Raw genomic sequence first — 23,368 nt, forward strand, 5'->3', positions numbered from 1 at the left:
CACCCACACAACTTTAGAGCTTGGTCACGCTGGCATGAAGCATGAAGTAAATGTCTAGAAGAATACTATATACATTCTATATTCTAGGTTCTTTGCTTAGCACGTAGCTTAAATCCCATGAATGTATGTGCTTGTGTGTGTTAAAACCTCTCATTAGTTAGCACAAACGCCTTTATTCTACACACCCAGAGCAAAATATTTAATTATTTACCATGGCGTATGAGTAACGTACTCTATTAAATATACATAAGCCCTTGTAGGTGTGTATTGGATGGTGTATGTGAATGTGAAGTTAACATTTCGCAACGGCAAATAAATGATATTAAACTTCGGCAACAATTTGATTTGAGTGACTACACCAACAATGTATATATATATATACATACTATATATTCTTTTAGTATTTCTACAACTACAATTTTCGTTATTCTTTAAGGCGTTCGTCTGATATGCTCCGTTTGCCTTTTCTTGTTATAAAAAGCAGAAATTTCAAGTGTGCAAAAGTTCAATTTACGTGCCGCTTTAAGCCAACATACACACAAATCCACAAAGCACTATAATCACACTGCCATGGTTGTCAGCAGTTGCAAACAGAATTGCGCTTTCTGTGTGGAGCCGTGCGAGCTATTGGTGTGGTTGAAATGAATGGCTCGTAAAGAGATTGCCTTTGGCGTTTGCAAAAGTTTGCTTTCTATTTTTGCACGTTTTTGCTTCTCAACTTTGTTTGTTGTTGTTGCTTTGAGGCGTTTTTAATTTGTTTTTTTTTGTTTTTCAATGAACTCAAAAATTAATTAAATACCTCACACTTTTCATTTCCTCTCACAACGCCGGCTGCTGGCACGCTGGCGTCAAAATGAATTTTCCAGTACACAGCCTAAGAGGAGCAAAATCACTGGCTGCTTTTGTATCGGTGTGTGTGCATAAGTATGAAATATGTACGTATGCAGCAAGACTGGTAGGAAATTTAAGATTTGTTTATGAAGTAATCTGGTAACACCTATTTTCCATTTAGCACAAATTTCTGGAAACTCAATGATTTTACTTTCGCACTCTCTAGTTTTTCAATTTCATTTGAAAAGCAATACTAATTTCTTTAAGTAATGAAGAAATCTTAGGTACTTACTGAATTCCTCTATAAAGTAAATAAAAATGTTGTGAACTTGAGAATCTTAACAAAACATTGTCGAAAAAGGTTTCTATAAGCTCTTTTTAGTTAATATGCTCTCATTATTCTGACATTACACTCCGAAAAATATGTATATATGAAAAAAATGGTTTTCTTTAGCCATCAAATCGTATTATAAGGTGCTTTTTTAACTTTATACAATGTAATAGGACGGTAAATGCGTCAAAATAAGTATTTCACCTCGCTTCTTATATTTCGGGAATAACAATTTGATATTTTTGATATTATTTCATACTTTTGACATACGACCGTCATTTGCGTTGTTTACAGTAACTTAAAACATTTATTTCGTCCAAAAACTGGAATAATATTACGAACATTTTTGCTCTCTTATTTTCTGCAGTCTTCGTCGTGGATTAACTGAGCAACAGTTTATCGGTGAATTTAATTCATCTGCATAAAGTGTTTAGCGGTTGTACGGTGTGACTATCGAGGTCGTAAATTACTCTAAAACGAATTTCGTGAATGTCGCCAAAATTAGAACTTGTTCCGGAAACTATTGATGCTCTGCGTAAACTGATACTGAAAGGTCGTCATGTGACGTTTTTTGTCATTCAAGATGGTAAACCGGTCAGAATATGAGTGCAAGCATTTCACTAAGTGTTATAAAATCCCAAGTTATATGAAATAAGTCGATTCGTATCTTTTTCTATTCTTATTCCTTCCTTTTTGATATCGAAATTGTGTAAAGTTTTCTAAAATGTCCAGCAGAACTGACATAAGTTACGAAACAATATAATATCCTTTATATGAAAAACCATAGAAAAATTGATAACCTGGGGTTTTGGACTGCGCCGAATTCTCCGAATCTGGCTCCCAGAGACTTTTTCCTCTACTCAGACTTCAAACAGATGCTCGCTGTATAGGAATCAATCAAATCAACGGCAATGTCTTCATTCTTCTTCGCTGAGAATGAGACACATTTTTAAGCAAATTACAACTTGAAACAGCAAAGATTTCGACGACCAATTGCTTTTTGGCTCTGGAAGGCAACTAAATTGATTGAAAACATGGAACTTCGCAAACAGAAACTAATGTTCTTTAAATTTTGAAATAATTGAAAGTCAGACTGTTGGAAGATATTAAAAGTACTACTTTGATGGAAATCGTTTATTTGCGTATCGTATTTAGTGGGTAGTACCGTTTTCTATCTTTGAGGTAGTAATTAGTGCGGAGAACTAAAAGTTTTTGAAAAAGAGTGTTAAGCAATAAGAGAGCTTTGAGAAAATAGGACCTCATTAACATGGCACTTGTAGAAGCTTTCATAGAAATTGTCCTGCGAGGCCCTTTACATATGTATACTATATGTATATCAATATTTGCGAATTGTGCGAACGTACAAGGTATTTATACGCTAAGCTACAAGCTTTAATATTCCCATAACTAAATGACGTGCTAAGGGTACATAACATACATACATATGCACATTATATATGTATATGCGTATATAAGCGCTTGTAGTTATGTTGAAATGTTTAATTTGCAGGCGTTACTAATGACTTGCATACACCGTTGCACACCCAAATATACACATTTACACATATACTATAAGAACATACAATGCTTACTACAATCAGCCAGTAAGTCGGCGGCGTGAGTGGGCACCACTTAACTGTTCCTTCCTCTATCATATGCCAACGGTGTGCGTAGAACTCATTCGCATTCCTAGCCATTCATTCTCAAAGACTCCTTAGCCTACAATCAAAAACACTATGACACACGCCCAAACGCTTAAGGAAAGTTAGAGAAAAAATCGTACTTATTGAGCACAGTGTCGCCGGCCCGCCTTGAACCGACCGCTCAATCGTCCCGTTAGTACTTGGGCGCTGCACCCACGCTTTGCGCCTCACGTTTGCGGCTACATGAGTGTTTAAAGTTAGTAGCTGTTTGCTTGCATTATGAGCACCATAATAGTTGCCACCAACTAGTAGCATATCCCTAACTAAAGAAATATGTAAACATACACATACACACATACATATTGATATATATCATAGTTGTTATACCATAGTGCTAGAGCCACCATTGTGTTGTTCAGTCTTCGCGCTAACGAAGCGCCCCACAAGTCACTGCTCAACGCCACCAAGTCTTGTGTCAGAATGAAGGAAAGAGCAAGCCAGCGTCTGTGCATGCGAGAAAGAGAGTGCGCGCGACGCGAGGAGTTTGACGTGGTGTGCGATGGTGGATACCCATTACCCCAGCAATATTTATGTGTGTGTTGGATACGTGAGAGAGTGTGGAGTGCGGCGACAATGACGACGAAACGGTAATATCCTTGTGTTTGGTGGAAGGAAAAAGGAAGTGGATAATACATCCGTCCTTGTTGCTTCGTGTGTCACCCACTAGAAAGGGCACCGCACGCTTACTTCGTGCTGTTGGTGCTGGCAATGGTGTTCTTGTGTGGGGAGCCGTTCAGCGGAGAGAGGCTTCGACTTGCCATACACATCCAAACAGAAAATGGTGTGTGAGAAGTTGATTACGGAATAGGTATTAATTTTTCCCGAGTTGTGGCCCTACGATAGAAATTTTATGCTGAAATTTTGAAGCCTTTTTCAAGTTTTGACTGGTCTTGAATTTTTAGTATTCCCCTTTTTTCTTGTTCTATTCCTCTGATATTGTCCCGGAAATTCGCCAGGTATACGGCTAATAATATCCCTGTTCTTGTCCTTAATGTGAAATAAGCTGTTATATTAGGAGGAATAATTCTCGGTTATGTTTTACAGCGATGATTGAGAGACAGTGACATTGATTATAGCTTACGGTGGTTGTATGATATTTTTTGTATTAGAAGTAGCTTTTTATTCAGTGATCGTAGGCTGATACTGATGGAAAAGATTTAAATTTTTAAAAATAATATCGTATTCGGTCATTAATGACTACGCCGAAAATTAATAATCAAATCGTTGATATGTTGGAGTTCTTCTATAATTATTCATATCAAATATTTCGATAGTTAATATATTATAAAACAGGTCTGAAACTGGAATCTAATTTTTTTCCATTTATCAAATATTTTGTCCATTTGTAAAATTCTTAAATTTATGTGGTTAGATATTTTCCAGAACACAATAGTTTCTTCTTGTATCATAACAGTGCCTCGATTGGAATGAAAAGTTAGTTTCAGGCTATATTTAATCTTTATTTAATGATGTTAGCATTTTCTGATTAGTTTTGATGATAATAATATCAAATAAAAAAAAAATTGTGTTCATGAAAATGGCTCTAAATATTTGTTTCACTTTTGCTAACAGTTTTTATTTGTAATGTTTAGATTTAATAAGAATTTATATATTTTGAATATTTAAAAATACTAAATATGTATATCTTTACTTTTGACAAAAGTTCGATTTCCACGTATAACCACAATACGAGTATTATAGGTATAGTGATGTACGCTTATTAACCCAGATCGCACTTGCAGACTTTCAGCGGTGCGCAATTTTGCATATCACATTTGTATATATTTTTATTTTATTTTTTTGTTTACATATTTTTCAATATTAATTTGTATGTTTTTCAATAATTTGGCAAAAATTTCCGACTATTTTCCTTGTGCGTTTCCTTTCTTCCTACCCACATATCCTGCCTAGTCGCACGCCAGCACCGCACGCGCTCTCACTCTCTCCGCAAGCAGTTGAATCTCTCGTCAACTCATTGATGCGTAGAAACATTTGTAAAGCTCGTTTTTGTATTGAGAATAATCAGCGCACACGCACGCAGTATGTATGCCTATGTATTTGTGCATCTAGAAATGTGTGCGTACGTCGACTGGGTTTGTGTGCGCGCTGTGCATGTGTGAGTAGGCCACACCTTGTCTTGACGCTGATTGGTGTACCAACGGAAAATGGGTTGTTGGTGTGTGAGCAGGGCTTCAAGTGTTGGTGTTGGCAGCAATATGGGTGCTTTATGCATGTACCGTTATTAATGTTGCACGTATGTGTAGTATTAGTGCTTATAGTGTATTTCTCTTGATATTAACGCGCTAACGTTGGGATTAAGCGAACATGCCAACAACAAATGCAGAGCAACACCCCTAAAGTGTAGTTGAGGCTATGAAATCGAAACGACACTAGTGAGCAAAACCAACTGGGCAAACCTTTGGTGGGTGGGTGTTGTACATGTGTGTGTAGCGAAGTCAAGCTTCGAGCCAACCAACCCACATTCACCACATCCGCAAACTCACCCCTGTTGCTGGTGTGCTTTTCGCTCAATGCGGTTGGTAGTGGGTGTGTTGGCGGTGCACAGCATGGCAGGGGGTTGTTCGGTGTGGCACGATGCGGCGACTGCAATCGGGCTGCGGCAGAGCCCGGTAACTGGGCAGGATATGCGCGATTTGGTGACGGAATGAAATCAATTGTTACGTTGCCGTGCCACAGATCGGTCGCAATCCGGTGTAATAAAGACGAACGTGCAAAGTATTCCATACATAAATATATTACAAAAATAATACGAGCTGAACTGAAGTGTTTGTTGTAGTTTTACATTATCCACATTGTACTTTAAGGCCTACAGCGCCACAGGTGTAAACATAAGTACATAAATATTAGGAAATAATCCTTGAGTAAAAGCAAACATTTTCAGAATTGAAAATTTTCAAGGGAATTTCTATTGATGAGGCACAGCGTTGCTAAAAAGACTAAGCAAATTGTTGTACGAACAGCGCCGACTTAATTAATTACATATTTATTCACTTAAATACAGACAAACCTATGCGCAAACATAACGGCAATACGATTACGCACTTGAAAAGATATAAATAAGTAGTGCTGAAGTGCTTGTGCCGACAACGAACAGTCAGCGTTCCAGCGAAGGCGGCGGCAGCGGCAGTGACCATAGTTGTCCGGAAGTCGAGGTGTCCGGTAACGGTAACCGGTTCCGATCGTCATTTTTCCCGTTCCTTTTCCTGTTCCGCCAGTGTGCCAAAGTAAGGTACCATCTAGCCCGACCGCGCGCTACCAGAGGCCAGCGCGCTCTTACACATCTACGCTGGTGTGTAACATTTGAAAGCGCTCACCTATACATTTACACTTAATATATGTATTACAAATACTTAGGCATAGTCACATATAAATAAATTCACATTCAGTGAATGCGCGTTGCTACATTTGAAATAAATTAAATTGAAGGAGTGTCGGTTACGGCAATTCACATCTTGTGCCGACCGCCCACAAACATTTGCGAGCGCGCATTGTTCCAGCGCAAGCTTCACGTGAGCATTAGAAAAACTTTTGTGTGTAAGTTAGTGAAAACGGCGAACCAAATTGTCGGTCTCCGGTGTTATTACCTTCCGGTGTGACCGGCACAATTACATACAAATATAAATATTTGAAGGATTCGGTTGCGGTTTGACGTGAGCGCATGTTTCCACATACTAATTTTGCCATTTTATTGCTCATAGTGTATTAACTTGAAAGCTGTTAAACATTTTTTGAGCTATAAACCGTTTTGTTCTTTCGAATTCTTGCGACTTTTATGACTAATTTAAATTTGTGTTCTTTTGCGACCAACAAAAATGTTTTTATTCAATTTACATTGTGCTATTCGCTCTCAAAAACTGTAAAAGTAGAAACTGAGCTGGTTTGGTGCAACTCTTAGTGGAAAGTTAACTGTAAACAATTGTGAGCGCATCGCGAGTTTTTTGGTGCAACTGCGCACATTTGCCGTCGGCGGTGTGCTGGATAACGCAAAAATTGCCGCCGCCCATTTGTGTCCTGGTGCCATGATGCTTGACATTAAAACATCAGCTGATTATTTGTCACGTTCGACGGGAAGTTTTAGCAATTTTTCAATGTTATTCGCAGGTGAGTTCCGCAATATATTGTAAGATGTTTTAATTTTAAGCAGTTGTGAAGTCTTATAGTTGGCTAATGGTGAAAGTAGTTTTCTGGATATATGGTGAATAAAAATATTGATGAGATTTTGTGACGAAGTGAATTCATGATTGTTATATGGTAAAACTTAAGTTTTATTTAGCATAGTTAGAATAATCCGATAAAATATCCACCATCAGAAATGGATCTATTTTATTGCGATTTGGTAGTGATTCGCAGATGGAAATTCGGTCCATGGGGCTATTTTCGGCGTTAAGTATAAGAAGAGCGCAATTTTATACTTTTTTTAATGAAAATGTTAAAAAACCAATTATACATTGTGACAATTGAAGAATAATCTGTTAAATTTTCATAGAGAACTATTAAAAAATGCGGCAAAGACAACAATTTCCCTGGATCTTCTCGGAAAAAAGTTGAATTGTGCTGTCTTTCATAAATTCGTACCGAAATATGTGAAATCAAAATCATATCGTTAAATAATCGATATTTCAATTTTTCCCTTTTTGGAACACTTTGAAGGAAAAAACGAGATTTTTTGCAAAAATTGGTTTATTTGTTATAAAACTCTTTACTCGTATTTCGTAAATTGTAAATTACATTTAAAACTTGAAAACGTTCAGGTCAGTAGTTTTGAACTTATCCCTCATAACCCTCTTACTGAAAGCGTGAGGTTCGGAAAACACATTCTTAAGCTCTGAAATCTGATGTTATACGCTCAAAAGACAGGTATAAAAGTACTCATAACTTCGTCTAGTTTGCTCCAAACATCTTGAAATTTAGACATATCATTCTTCAGAAATTATGCATTAATTTCAAATAAAATGAAAACCACTTAACTCATGTGACACTTGTACATCGAACTACTTTTTCTTATTTGCATGCTTTCAAACGGAAATATTTAGTTCCTGGACAATCGAAACAGTGCTAACCAGACGGTTAAACTTGTCGATTTCCACTATTTTATCGATTATCTTAAAAATTGATCTTTCAGATATATCAAAGTTATCGGAACTGAATCTTTGTGTGAAATTTAGTACCTACGAAATCTTATTGTCAGGCGATCTTTACCATAGAAAGAAATTTAACAAAGCTACTTACGTGTTTTAAGTTTTTAATTTTATCAAGAGCATAAGTATTTGAGAGGCTGAAAGCATACAGTGAAGGTCATGAAGTCAATGAAAGCTTGTTTTATTCGAGTCGTCCATCCAAGTTAAAGAAAAAGAGCTTGACAACCTTCGTGTGGATATTGTTTTGAGTACGAAGCGTGCATCTTAGTTAAAACGGCGTCGAGTAGAAGTCGCAATAGAGATGCTTGATGATGGAACTAAGTGCACTACATTCATTAAACGCATTATTGTTGCTGATGAGACATAGGTTTATGAATATGACGTTGCAACTGTCTAAAAATTAGCCGATACCGAAAAAACCAAGTATACCATGAATACGTTCCACGGGGTCAAATGGTTAATAAATAATACTACTTGGCCGCGAAAAGGTGTCTATGTGAAGCAATACGTTTCCAAGTACCGGATTTGTGGGCGGAAAATTCATGGATTTTCGACTACGATAATACGCCGTTACATTCGAACCCCATTGTGACTGACTTTTTAGCAAAACATGTTTATCGTTCAGCCAATGTATTAAATATATTTGTTTCCCCTTAACTTTTTGCTGTTTTCGAAATTGAAAAGTCCTCTTCACACAGTGTCTTTTTGAATCCGCGTATTCTTCCTATTTCAAATATCTGGCATATTTCTTTATATACATACACATTCTTACATCCTTCCTTAATTATAAATGTTGTAATTGCATTTTATCGTTTTCATTGCAGATTCTTCGTACAAGTCCTCTTGGGGATCACATGGCTCCTCGCAGTCGCAGGGTAAGTTAAACTACATTCTATAGACTTTGCCTAATTTATTATTGTATTTGCGCTGTAAGAGAATATAACTGTTGCATTTGCAAAAGAAAAATTTAACAGTTTGCTTTTTATGTGAAACCTGGACGACAATAAAATGTGATTTGTAATTTAAGGCTCATATGGACTTAGTGCTTACTTACAGTAAAAAAATAATGTAAATAACTTATACATATGTATAACATTGTTAATAAACTTTTGAAGTGCCTAAAATTACTGAAAATTCACTGTAAAACTTCTAAGTGGCAATAATGAAAGTTGTTCTTGGTTTCAAAGTTTCTCAGCACCTGCGGTAGAACGCGCCCATTTACAGGTTCACACCCATGATACAAATAGTACATATACACCATACATAGATGGAGATGGGTGTGTGTGCATGTGTCTACCTTAGTTCAATAAATCGCCGCCTACAAGAAAGACACACTCATACACACATATATATCTGTTAAAATGACAGCGCAAAGGTGTGAAAATCATTTCTTGTATTCGATTAGTCCTTGTGAACACGCACATTAAAGGCGTTGCCCATTCATGTGTGTAAACTTAAGCAAATGTATGCATAGAGGAGAAAAATACACTCATACATACATATGAACATAAGTACCCTGCAAGAAAGTGTCATTGGCAGCAGTTGGCTTACAATAAATATTTTTCACTCCAATTCATGCCATTTATGCTTTTCCTAAAGGGTAGCTGGGCATTATTAATGCGCCTAAATGGTTATGCCCTTCTTCCCCTCACAAAAGCCATACACACATACATACATATGTATGTATTTGTGCATTTTGTTTGACATCATTCGACAATTTTCTACAATAAGCTCACTCAAGCGTGCAATTTAAACAAATCGACAATCAATAACAACACATAATATATTCATACAAATGGGCTCGTACTTGCACACACACTTGCATACATATGTTTAGTCAATTGAATGACTGGTTGAAAGATCGGATGGAGAAATCGTAATCTTAACCAGAAACATGGGTTTTGCACGTAAATATATGCGCATTTGGGTTGGGCGATTTGTTTGAAGATAATGGCGTGAAAAGATGATTGTGTATGAAAGCGAATTTACTTAAGTTATTTAGGTGTGAGGATAGCTCTTGGTTTGTTGATTGACATGTAGTGAGAGGGAGGGGAACTTATTAGCTCTCTAATGTGCTCAATCTGATTGATCTTTCAACTAATAAAATATGTGTGATATAGAATAGATAGTAAGTACTCATTTCACTAATTTTAAAGTAATCTATCAGTGATATTTTGATTACAATTTAGTGGAAGGTAATCGGAAAAAAGTATTGTCTTTTTGATGAGTATGCTCGACAAGTCTTTTACTTTTCAAACATTGTTAAAAAAGTAGAAAACTGAAGTAGAAGACGTTATAAGTCTCGACTAGGATAGTCATCAGTGCCGTCTGCGAAAGACTCTTAATGGCTTCAGTGGACAGATAGCGCGTTTCGCGAAGCGAATTTTTAGTTTCAAAAACAAAAAAGTCATAAGAAGCCAAATATGGCACTTACGGTTGCTGAGCGAGAACCTTTGTTTGGTGTTTGGCCAAAAAGTCAGTCACAATCATTCTTGAATGAGACGGCATAAATTTTTGAATTTTCAGTACTTTACGATAAATTTGTTTACTTAGACGACACAACACTGCCAAGTAGTACTTTTATTGACCGTTTGAACCTGTGTAACGATTTCATGGGGAACCGCACCACAATAATCAAGAAAAGCACCGACTTCATTTTTAGAGCACCATTCGCTAGACTATTGAATACTTTCGACATCATATTCATAAACCCACACCTCGTTACTAGTGCTGATGCGTTTGATGAAAGGTTCTCATTTTCGTTGTCAAGCATTACTTTTTTGACTTCTACTCGGCGTCATTTTTGTAAAAGATTCAGCTCTTTTGGTACGAGTAGAGCATTAAAACGCTTCCTACCCAAAACATTAACCAAAACATGTTGAATCGATCCCTAAGGGATGTTTTTAAAGTACTGTTCCTTTAATTAATTTTTTTAAGTTGTGGCAGTCAACTACTTTTTTTCTTAATAATTAAATCTTTTCAAAACTCTTCTACAATATTTTGAACGATTTCATAACCGTGATTCCATTAAAAACACTAAATTTCAAGCAAACTTGTTCTTTAATGTTTTTTCTTAGTAAAAATCGTCTGACTAATTTCTCGTGTCGTAAAGAAGCAAATAATTGGTATATGGCGATCAAACCTCACACGAACATAAAAAAGCCTTATACCAAATCTGGGAAAAGGATACAGATTATAATATGGCTCTTCATTTAAATTTTCTGTTTACCAATTTTTTATATTTACTCAAAATTGTTGCCATTAAATAAATTTTGTGCAACATTTCATATAAAAAGTCACTCTTATACATCGCTACGCATAAGTAAGTGAAAAAGTTTGTATTCAATCACTGCATGTCCTGTCAAGTTTCAGCTTCGTTGCATGTGACTCACAACATAAAGCACAAACTCAATGGAATACGAAAACCCAAAAGTTTGGCTTTAACACCATCCCACACACGGCCTTAAAGTCACTCCACCTCCCCGTTGTGCGTTGCACGCTTGTCGCTTGAGTGGCATCACAAAGGACATCATCAGCGACATCACTGTCACACCACATCACACCAATTCGCAACGCCAGCAAACACATTGTTGTTGCTGCACAAAGTTAACTGTGATTGCGCTTTTTGTTGCTGGCTGCGTACACTCGTGCGTTGTTGTACGCGTGTTCTCGCAAAGTGACAACCAAAAGAGAAAAATAATAGCACGAGCATGTTGTTTTTGTCTGCCGTATTGCTGTTGCTGTTGCTGCCGGCGGTGTCACAGTTGTGTGCCATCGCCTGTGGGTGTAATTTCTATAGCGCCTACTTTTGTCACTTCTTCTTCGCTTTTTTGGCAACACAACAACTTTCATTGTTCTTCGGCTGGCCGCTTTGTGTTGTGTGCGATTGGCTGTGTTGCGCTCGTGGTTTGTGTTGTTGCATGTTTTTCTTTCGCACTGTTGCGTTCTGGAACAATTTTAAATTGAATCGCTTGCGGCATTGTTTCATCGCTTTGTAATCACAATCTATTAAAAAGTTCCTCATGCCAACAACCTTTGGTGGTGATTTCGCTTTTTGAGTGTCATTTGGTGTTTGTGCAATGCTCTGAAAAAGGGTATTTTATGCACCGATCGGTTTGCGGTTGATAAGATATTAGCCCCGAGGTGGATTCTTAAGCTGACAGTCATAATTTGATGATTTTATGTCACTTTGAAGTGCTCTCTGCAGAAGACATGCTCGTTGTAGGGAGAGAGTAATTTAGTTATGTAAGTACCATAATTTAGAGTTCAGGGTTTTGTGATATTCAGCATATTACGGTTTAGTTTTCGGTTGACTGAGGACCCAAATATTCTGTACTTTATGAAGGTTGTATGTAATTTGGATTTGTTTATAACACCAAAGTATTGAGAAAAACCTTTGGACGTCAGTTTCTAGTCGTTCTTTGACAATGCTAGCTTGTGGAATTTTATAGTAGTATTCAGTTTCATCTACTTGGCCGTGGTTAAAAGGATTCTTCAAACCTATATAGTATGTCTCCACAAAGTTCTGTTTCTCAGTTTGTTTTAACGGTATTTGAACTAAAAAATATTTACTTTAGTAAACATAACCAAAATGACTAAAATACAATACGGTTCCATACTTTTGCTTTATTTCTTGAAATAGCATGAGGTCTATTGAAATAACCCAATGGGATTTGATTCGACGGTTTTGTGTGAATGGAAATTGCCGAACTTTTCTCTAGAGTTTTCATACCATATACTAAGTGAAGTTACATAGGTGCTATTTAAACTGTATATGGATTAATACATACATTTATTTCTAGCATATAAAACATTTGTTACCTCTTGTTACCTCATCTTGATTTATGCTAATACCGTTACTATTGCTTGGCTTCAGCATTCACCAAAAGCTGACACAAATAGATTTTCTTTTATTTCCAAGCTCGAAGCAATGAGGATCTTAACGGATACAGGATTCTATAATAAGTTTGCCACCAAGTTTGTCGGAAACTCTATAAGGTGTGTATATAAAAGAACAGCGTCACGGGCTGACTCGATTTAACTATGATGTTTGTCTGTAACATATCTACGCGAAATAGTCCCTTAGTTTTCGGGATGTCGTTCTGAAATTTTGCACCGTCTATATCGGATCACTATAAATTAGAGTTGCCATAGAAACTATCCAACTAAAATTAAGTCCTCTTTGGAAAAGTTTTTATTTTTAATATATTTTAACGCAGTATGACATGAGATGGTCCGGGACTAGTCCTTAAATCTCCGAATAAATTGTTTAGATCGGACCTCTGTAGCATGTAGCCGTCATACACACTGACCGAACCAAATCGTCATATAAGCGATATTTTTATACCTTTTTATGCTTTAAGAAATGTACCTGTGGAGGGGTGTGGTCGAAGTTACCGTGTTCTCTTGTTATTTTTCCTTTTAGTATAGACTTGTATGTAGGTTCCAAAAGTTGAAAAATCCCTTCAATTCAAATTCTTAACTAGCACTCGAATAATATTAAGTAGTCGAAAAAGCTTTTTCGTATTTCTAGTCAAACTTCAAGCTATTTTTTTTACATTTATAATAAAAAAGAAATAAACAAATACTATGTGTACCATTTTGATCACCTACTTTTATAGCGAATTTCTTCTTTATTTTCACTCATTTTTGAACAGCTGTAACTTTTTTTCAACTTCTACTGGATATATACGACTGCAACGACATCTGTTGACAAAATACGAAAAGACTTTTTCGACTACCCAATATTTTATGAAAAAAATCTGAGCATGTGAAAATATGTGATGTGATAATTGCGCTAATTAAAAGTTGTCTGGCACCTCTCTCTCTTTTTATTGGCATACTTTCTATATATCCAGAATTGAGAAAAGTTTAAAATTGTATGAAAATTAAATTAAGATACTAACCTCAAATTACAAAATTTAAAATTTTTTAATTTCCTTTTAGGCTACAGCTCAAATGCGCTAAGCAGCGTGGGCGTGAGCGTCGGCAAGTCTTCGCTTGATCCGCATTCACATCTCAGACAGCCTGGTAAGTACAAAAAATTTATTTTTTAACTACGAATAATTTGAATACGCTCTATTCTCATATTACGCTCGAAAAGAATGAAAACTAAAGAGATTTGGAATATTTTACCCTCATAGTGTACTGAAAGATGTGGGATTTTATGCCAAATTGCCGCATGCCAATTCCACTGAGTGCCACTTAAATGAAAACCTTAAAACGAGAACAAAAAATAGAAGTAAATATTTTAAAAATGCTTTAAAAGCGCTGCAGAACGAGTGAAATCTATTTGTGTTGCATGCGTGTGTGGAAATATTGCCACAAAACAATGCGAAATCAAAGCGACATTGACACAGAGACGAAACAAAAAGCGACAGAACGACAACAACACTTAGGCCACCACACGCATCAAGTAACTATTGTTGCAAGTGAATGTGTGCAATTGTGCGCAAGGTAAAACACTCCATACACTCCACTTTAAAGTGTGCCCAAATACTCGAAAAGCAAAAAATCCAAAATAAAAGCAAAGCTACTTCGTATTGTGAGTGCTTTGAAGGCTGAATGACTGGCTCACTGGCTGGCTAGCGCATTAAGGTTGCCACATTTTATAAACATATTTACATGCAGTAGCAAATCAAACCGAAATTCGCCACTTCACAGACACTCGAAAGACAAATAAAGAGTTTTATATTCGAGAAAGAGAGTGTAAAATGTGGAGGAAAATGAAACATAACTAGAAGCGACCGAAATGAAACAATTGAAATGCCTTGAAACGTTCTCAATTAAGGTTGAAGCTGTAGAAAAACTGCGAGCTAGCGCAGATTAGGTGAGCCAGGGGTGGGCGGAAATCAGCGAATTCGAATATAAAAGTGCAACGAAGTGTAGTTGAATTCGTACACGGAGGCTTGGTGTTTGAGTTAGTGCTCATTTGCGGTATCTGGCTTGTCAAAATTGACATTCAATGCGTTTTGATTTTTATGCGGCATACATATATGAATGGGAAAAATACAGTTACAAGTATATGCGTGAAATGTGTCGAAGTGTCACGAAGATGAACGCGTGCCATTGTGGACAATAGGAGGCACGCGTCAGAAGGTCGTACAACGACTAAAACTAACATACTAAAAGCCGAATGTCTGACTTTTGTTAAGATTTCAATGGAGAAAGGTTTTTTGGTTCGCAAAAATGCACAAAAAGGCAGAGAGATGTGCATATATGTACCATATAGTAAAATCTACATATTATCGGTTATATCATGCGTGAGTAGACTGATATATTGAACAAAGACTTATGCTAGAAATTCAGTCTGCTCCGGACAGGAAGCTGGACTGACAGGCTAGCAGCAGAGTATACCAGTTATAAGAGAAAATGCGATTTACGAGCGCGTGCTGAGCGTCAGACCAGTAATTGTTAAATAATAAATGCAAAAAAACTCGACGCATATTAAGGAAATGTAACCTTCCTGCAGCTATTGTGCAAGCCATTAGCGAGCGGCGAGCACACATTATTGCGTTTATTTTGCAAATGCAATTGCTTTCCGCTGAGTACTTACATACATAATAGTCGTATGTATAACATATATGCTTGTATGAATATAACATTGAAACAATGCGAACGCTGAAGCCTCGACAGTAATGCCGCTTAATAAAGAATCTGGGCAAATTTTAGTGAATGTGTGCCTCATGAGTGCTTACAAGTGGTGGTGGCAGGATATGAAAAACATAAATACTGTATTTCAGCGTATGACTGCCGTCGCATACATATTTACGAATTCATTTAGTCGACAATAGTCGCAATGTTGGGCAACAGGCTGAAAACTTTCAAGCATCATACGCTTAGAAAACAACACTCAAGTTTCGGTACTCGCAAATGTATTTTCGAAATGCATTTAGGCAACCGTCGAGTGCTCTGCTGTGTATGGAAAACTTGCGAAGAAGGATATGCCTGTATAAATGTGCGACCAGAAGTCCTTGGGTACACTTATTCACGTGCCATTTTTTTAATAGAAATAAATCGGAAACGCTTGCAGGCCGTACCGGAATTGCACTAAGTAATGCATATTTCTGTATTCCGTTATAAATATAAGTTATAAGAACGTGTAAGTTTTTTCTTTTTTCAATCAGAAATGGAATTATGCAGATATTTTATTCTTGCTTCACTTATGATGTAGGAAGACTTCGTAAAGTATGTGCAAAGTTCTGACATTGTCATATATCATCATCTTTTATACTCTTGCAACATGTTTCCACAAACGGTTGTATGTATCACATAAGCCAAAGCATCTATCCCGCTATAGGGTTATACATATATACCATATATGTATAAATGATCAGGGTGACGAGAAAAATGAAAATCTGGGAGACTGTCTGTCTGTCCGTCCAAACAAGCTGTAACTTGAGTAAAAATTGAGATATTTTGATGAAACTTTATATGCGTAATCGGACCATTGCACTCCCACAAAACGCCATTAACCGAAAACCTATAAAGTGTTATAACTAAGCACTTAATTAAGACATAAAACTTTCATTTGACACAGGGGATTGCGGCAGCAAGGGGCACCTGTGGGGAACAAATATTGAAAAAGTGGAATGAATGAAACTAGTTTAACCCGGCGTAAAATACACGAAAGTAAACATGAAAGTTCAAATTTGGGTTTCCATAGTGCATAGCATATCAGACTCTCCAGGGCACAGAAAGCATCGATGAATGAAATATTCATCAATATTTTGTTTTGTAAATACTTTTCTCTGGACAACTTTATATCATCTATCTATCGCCTTCAAAATAGTTTTCAGAGGCAATAGAAGCATTGTAACGCTCGTGGTACGAGTCACGTTTCATACCAAAAACGTTAACCAAAATGGTTGAGTCGACCCTTGAGAGATGTTTAGATCTTCTTCCTGACAAATCTTGTCTCAAATAATTATGTTTGTAGTGTTCGTAGACTCTCCAAAACACTCTTGCAACATTTTCAAAGATAGGAAATCATTTTCTCGATTTGGTTTGCACGCATGGTTTAAATATACCCGCCCGGGACATATGTATTTGTTAGATGGTATGTGTACTCATATGCATCGCTTAATGAATGTCTGAAAAAAAAATTTCTGAGATCCCTGTTCAGTTGAAACGAGGTCATATATATGTATATATTCAGTTAAGGTTGGTCTTATAATTGTGAACTGAAAATTAGACCTTTGAGTGTTTCCTCTGATAGAACTTGCTTTAATTTTCTTGTAATGTATTTATTACATACATATAATTTTTAACACAAGCAAAGTGTTCATTTCATTATTACGTACATTTATAATAATACTTGTAAAGGGCCTCGCCTATAAAACGAAGTATATCGTGCGAGTGCCGCTTTAAATATATTTTAGACATATAAAGTATGCAAATTAAGTATTAACAGTATTTATTTATTTAAATTGTTTTTTTCAGATCCATATCAAATGTTTGGGCCTACCAGTAGTCGACTAGCCAGCTCTGGTGAGTGACGTAATGCTATACATATGTATATAAATTTATACGGAGTTGTGCGAATACAGTTATTATACTATTTAGTTGAATGTTTTAGGCGCGTATTGGTTTTAAAGTCATAAAAGCATAAAGATGCAGGTGTTGAGATTAAATCGGCGCACGCACGCCAACAGCTCGAACACACTCCAATGTGACAACTTAAATGTCAAGCGGCTGTCAAGTGAGCACGTGCACAACTTTGGTAAGAGTATCGAGCCAACTTATTGCCTGGTGGCTGCATTCGGATGGGAGTTTACCCCACGCATTTTGCAGGTTAAAAAGTTTCTTTGTAAGTGCGTGTGTGTGCACAGAAGTAAGTTAATAGAAAAGCTACTTAAAATTCACTTTCAACATGCTATTACGAAAAATTCGTGCAATGCTGTTCATTTGCATAAACATATGTACATTTGTATGAATGCAGCTGAACGAAATTCTTGAAAATATTTATTAGTGTGAATACAAATCCCTATTAGGTGTAACTGAGCCAAGTGTGTGATTTTTATCACTCAAAAGTCATTGTCTCTGGCAAGCGACCACGGCACTGTCTGTCTGCGTTCAGGGGGTTCTCCCGAAACACCTTTGAATTAATTATAGTTTAACGCAACTACAAATTATTTGAGTTACCCTTGCAGATCTCCATCCATAACGAAGTGCGACTGGGTGTGTGGCGTGCGCCGACCAGACAAGGTGTTTCGTGAAATTATCCCTTTCGTATTTCGAACTAGCTACATTTTCATAGGGGTGCGGCCCGAATTGGGTTACATGATTTTTTCTTCCTGCCTTTGTAAAATTATCATATTTTTATTGTGTGCAATTTACTTGTATTTTTGTGTGTGTAAATCTGGCGCACGTGATCTAGAAAGTTATCATTTGACTTTTGTGAGAAAAGAATCAAGTTCTTGTTTTCAGACAGTGCGAAACGGTTTGGCGCATTGTATGAAAGGGTTATGTGTTAGGTGGCATTTAATGAACTATTATGTTTGGTTACGTGGTTCCAGATTGTAGCTGTCATCAATTACAGCTCTTTTTGATCGAAATAAAGTGTTAATGTAGCGCGCTTCGAGTTCATTAAAAATTCATAACGTATGCCTTTTGTATGTTTTATGGGCGTGGCTGGCTTAAATAAATGCCCATTAATCTTGTGGGCCTATAGGGTGGGCATATATATATATTTACCTCTTTAACGGTCAGTTGACATTTTAAGCTTTTATATTCGGAGCCAGAATTTTATTAACTCATTAATGAGTTCTGTTAGAAAATTTTGTGTGTGAGATATATATAAGGATCAGTGAAAACCATTTTGAAAGATAATTTGGGCATAAGAAACGCGAAAGCTCGATTGGTATCAAAATCTCTTAATTTTTTCGAAAAACAGCGTCGTCTGTGAAACAATGTTTTTCTACTCTCGGGATATCATAAAACGTATTATTACTGGCGATGAGCCTTGGATATATGCTTACGACTTAAAAACAGACTATTAATCGATCGAATATCGGGGCGAAGGTGAGCCGAAGCCGAAAAAACCACAAAGCAGGTCAAAAATCAAGGTTATGTTGACAGTTTTGTACAGTATCGAGGTGTAGTGCACTCCGAATTCCTTTCGACCGGTTGAACTGTTAACAAGGAATACTATTTGTGTGAAATGCGCAGTTTGCGGGAAGCTATTCGCAAAAAGAGGTCGGAAATATTGGCCAAAAACTCCTGGTTTCTGCACAACGATAATTTTCAAAGAATATCCTGCCGCAGCCATCGTATTCGACTGATTTAGCTCCTTGTGACTTCTGGCTTTTCAGCAAACCACTGCGGGGAAACCATTTTGTGTCAATTGAAGACATTAAACCTTGAAGGCTTTTCCGGATAATGAATTTAACAACTGTTTCTAGGATTCGAAAAAGCGTTGGCACAAGTGTATTGGGGCCAAGAGGTCTTACTTTCAGGAGGACGACATGGATTTCGAAGAATAAATTAAGAATTTCAAAATTACTATCTTTTGCCCACAGCAATATATGTATGACCAAAAACTTGATATGACAGAGCGTAAAAAAGTTTTGGAGAGATAAAAAATGTAGTATCCTTCTTTTCGTATGTGCAGATTAATTGATACATTTTATTAGTTTTTACTTCAAGCCCATACATTATTAATTTTGGACTCTTGAAGGATCCTTTTTGACATCGGCTACTACTTCGGTTACAGGTTAGGTATACTAGATCAAACATTGGCCTTATAAAATGAGCAGTGAATTTTGGTCAAACTTATAGTACAAGTAAAATGGTTATAGAATCACCCAAATATCTGTTCCCAAATCAGAATCTACATATGACTCAATACTTAATTGCAAACAGAAGAAAACGCGGAAGTATCCACGGATATGTTTAGGCCTTCCACTATCGATTCGGTCAGAACTTTAAAGAAAACAAGAAAAAATCATTTACTTCGGCTGCACCGAAGCTATAAAACCTTTCACTAATCAAAAAGATCCGGATAAAAGGGCGTGTGGAAAACTTCAGACCGATATCTCAAAAAAGAAGTTTGATTTCAACTCCTTTTCAGTAATATTTGGAACAAGTTAATAACTTCAGAATTATTGCAAACAACCAATGGTTTGGCACATTTTCTTCTAAAATTGCATTGTAACATTACTGCCAACTATATTTAAATGTTCATTTATTTTCTGAAATGATCTTTCCTATGACGCTTCTAAGAATTTTAATATCAACAACTTGTTAGTATTTTCAAAAATAAATCTGACAAAAAACAAATGTGCTAGCTTTGTTCTAGTTAAAATAGTCGGATATATCACTAACAAAACTCACGTAAAGTCGCAATCAACTCATTTAAAGAATTTCGATACTGAAATAAAATCTTGAAACCCACTTTATTTATGGATTTTCAGCACGAAAATTGTATTCATAACGGTAACAAAACGATACCTTTGGCTGCTCAAGCAACGGCATTAGACGAAAGAGTTAACAAAAACATGAAATTTAAGAATACATAGGCACACAAAAAGTGGATTTTAAATGTCCCACTTCTACATATTTTATTTCTGACTAACAGACGAAATAAACAAACAAAACACGAGCAATATTTATAGGCAAGACATAACCTGGCTGACTGCTTGGCATATGCTGACCTTATTTTGCATAACCTTTACAACCGTGAACCACAATTGCGAAATGTTTTTGACTCGCCAACCGCCAGCCGCCAACAACCAAACGGCTACCAGCGCCAAAACACGACTGCTGCACACACACATACTTAAGTCTTTGTATGCGTGTATTTACATGGCTTCGTCAGCTAAGGGCGTGCATGGGGTTTGTGTCTCAAAAATCCATACTTTCTCCAACCAATTCAACGTCGAAAACGCCATTTTATAACGTCCTCGTCTCCCCTGAAAGCTAACGGAATTAGCATAAAAATGTCCTATCGCGCCCACTATTTTCCGGCGCGACAACCAAATTGTGTCCATGTGCGGCTGCACGACACTAACAACTGCATGTGCGTGCGTGTATACCATATATAGTATATAAGGTTGGTTGGACTGTGAGTGGCCCGCCTGGTCCCAGTTGCCTCGTAATGGTGGCGCGTTTGTGTGTTCGCGTGCATTTAAATTTGAGCTCCATTTTGATGAACCTACAGACTGACTTGCCAGAACGGAAGGACGGCTGTCTGAGTGGGTGGTCATGTTGCGCTTTCGTCTTTTATGTTATTCTCATTCAATTTTCCTTCTTGCCACAGCAGGCTCGTGTTGTTTCTTAAAGTTGTCGTGACTTCTCGAGACTTGCACGCTATCAAGGCGTTGTATTTCAGTACGAAGCGCCAACTTGTACTCTACTGCCTCGTTGTACCTTGTTGCTGGCCTGCTCACAGACCCTACATACAAGCGCTTGTGTTAATTCTCTGCAGTTTTTTAGCTCCACGAAACTTATTTTCTTCGCTGCCTTCCTTATTTAACTGCACTCAAGTTGTACTGTCGTTACGACTATGTCTAAAAAAAGAAAAAAAAAAAAGAAATCGTGGTAAAATATTGTGAAAACTCATTTTCAGCTCCGGTTTGACTGCCGTGCGCTTTCGCTCTGATGGTGGCAAAAATGCTGTTTTTGATTAATTATGGCTTCCTTTTTACACGGAACCGCTTTGTTACAGCAGGTCCGGTCCGCTTGGACTACGTGCTTGGGACGCTTGCTTAGACCCTGCCACGGAGTGACGTTAGCCTCCAGCCAAGTTTCGCCTAAATGCACTTAAGCATGCAACACGAAAATTATTGCAACTTGCTTTTGTTCAGATTTACTTCTGTGATATGTGTATGCGAAAGTTATTGCTTCACTTTAGTTTAATATATTATTTTTTTGAATATCCTTTTTATAACGGTGCAGCGCACTAAGTGAAATTGTAAGATAAAGAAATTAAGGGCGTTACTTGCAGAGAGTTCCTTTTTCGGTGTTTTTTAAAGTTTAAGGGAGATAAATGTCTAAGATTTATATATAAATATATAATATATATTTTTTGGGGTATTTGTTCATAGTGTACTCTCGATACTCAGAATATTTATTTGACGTTTAATGACGTCACTAATCGTTTTGAAATATTTTGTATGGAGTTATATTGATTCTGTAATGGAAAACTTTTCACAGACCAGAAGAAGTAGAGTTTGAGTACGCCATATGGCTGCCACACATAAACATCATGGACCGAATTTCCACCTGTGTATCGCTTCCGTTTCAGAAAAATGGTTAATTTATGACAATTTCAAGTGAAAACGGTCTGGTCGAATATTGGTGAGCCGACGCAAACAGAGTCCAACCCTGGACTGATGGTCAGAAAGGTTTTGCTATATGTTTGGTGGGAGTGACAGGGAAAGTGACATCTATTACGAACATCTTTCTTACAGCAAAACTCCTATGTCAGACCTTCTCTATCAACTGCTGCTCCATCAGAAGGAAGAAATCGCTTAGCAAATTTACCAATAGGAGAGGAATTATGTTTCATATAGACAAGGTCAGGCCACACATATCATTAGTGACGCGCCAGAAGCTCCAGAAGCTTGGTTCCTGTTTATGGCGAATGATATTCGTAGTGAAAAACTTGCCTATAGGGACGATGGTTTCTATGATATAAAATTACCTTCAAAATTGCAACAAGTTATCAACCAAAACGTTGCGTATTTGACTTAAATCCAAAAAAGGGGATTTCTTTTTGTTAATCCTTATAATAAAAATTTTAAAAAAGGATTGGCTCAATGTCATATACAGAAAATCTCATCATGCCTAATGAGATGATTTTTTTTAGATATTCTCTACTTCCATATTTTTATACCTCTCTGTATTCATTAAAAATGATGGTAACATCGACTCATTTCTTTTCAATTATGAATCATTTTATGCATATCTATAACATATGTATGTAGGGTTTTCACAAGTCTCATAAAGTTATAAGTTATAACGATTCCAAAACATAGCATTGAGAATTGTAAATGTGTAAACAAATTTTTTTATGAAATCTAACAACATTTTTTTTAAACAAGTGTAAAAATTTATAATTTTACGATGCTTTACGACGGGTTGTGAGTACCCCAATATACCAATAGTATAAGTACATACTTATGTAAGTATATGTTTTAGATTCTTTAGAAATCTTCTCAAATACTGCGACTTTTTAGAATGTAGTTTTTGATATTAATACTAATCCACTTAAAATTTAAAAATATTTACATTTTCGATCCAATTAACTTCAAATTCAATAATATTTCTCAGAACAAAATATACATATGTATATGTAAATATTTAATGGAGTCACTGAAAATGTTGAAGGTGAATAATACTAT

General features: G+C 36.6%; 1 protein-coding gene across 4 annotated transcripts in view; it reads left to right on the forward strand.

Annotated features, from left to right (window-relative positions):
- The window catches only part of LOC120778092 (DNA-binding protein D-ETS-3), an 87,844-nt gene that overhangs the window by 39,888 nt on the left and 24,588 nt on the right, over positions 1 to 23,368 (forward strand). For 3 of the 4 annotated variants that reach the window (XM_040109791.1, XM_040109790.1, XM_040109788.1), the window contains 3 exons: positions 8,849 to 8,899; positions 13,971 to 14,054; positions 17,466 to 17,513. In XM_040109791.1, coding sequence (XP_039965725.1) covers positions 8,849 to 8,899; positions 13,971 to 14,054; positions 17,466 to 17,513 — 183 coding nt within the window. Of the gene's footprint in view, positions 1 to 5,563; positions 6,988 to 8,848; positions 8,900 to 13,970; positions 14,055 to 17,465; positions 17,514 to 23,368 lie in introns of those variants that run through there. The other variant, XM_040109792.1, reaches the window with a different exon arrangement.

Source organism: Bactrocera tryoni, chromosome 5 (genome assembly GCF_016617805.1).
Source record: "Bactrocera tryoni isolate S06 chromosome 5, CSIRO_BtryS06_freeze2, whole genome shotgun sequence".
In the NCBI taxonomy this organism is placed as follows: Eukaryota; Metazoa; Arthropoda; class Insecta; order Diptera; family Tephritidae; genus Bactrocera; species Bactrocera tryoni.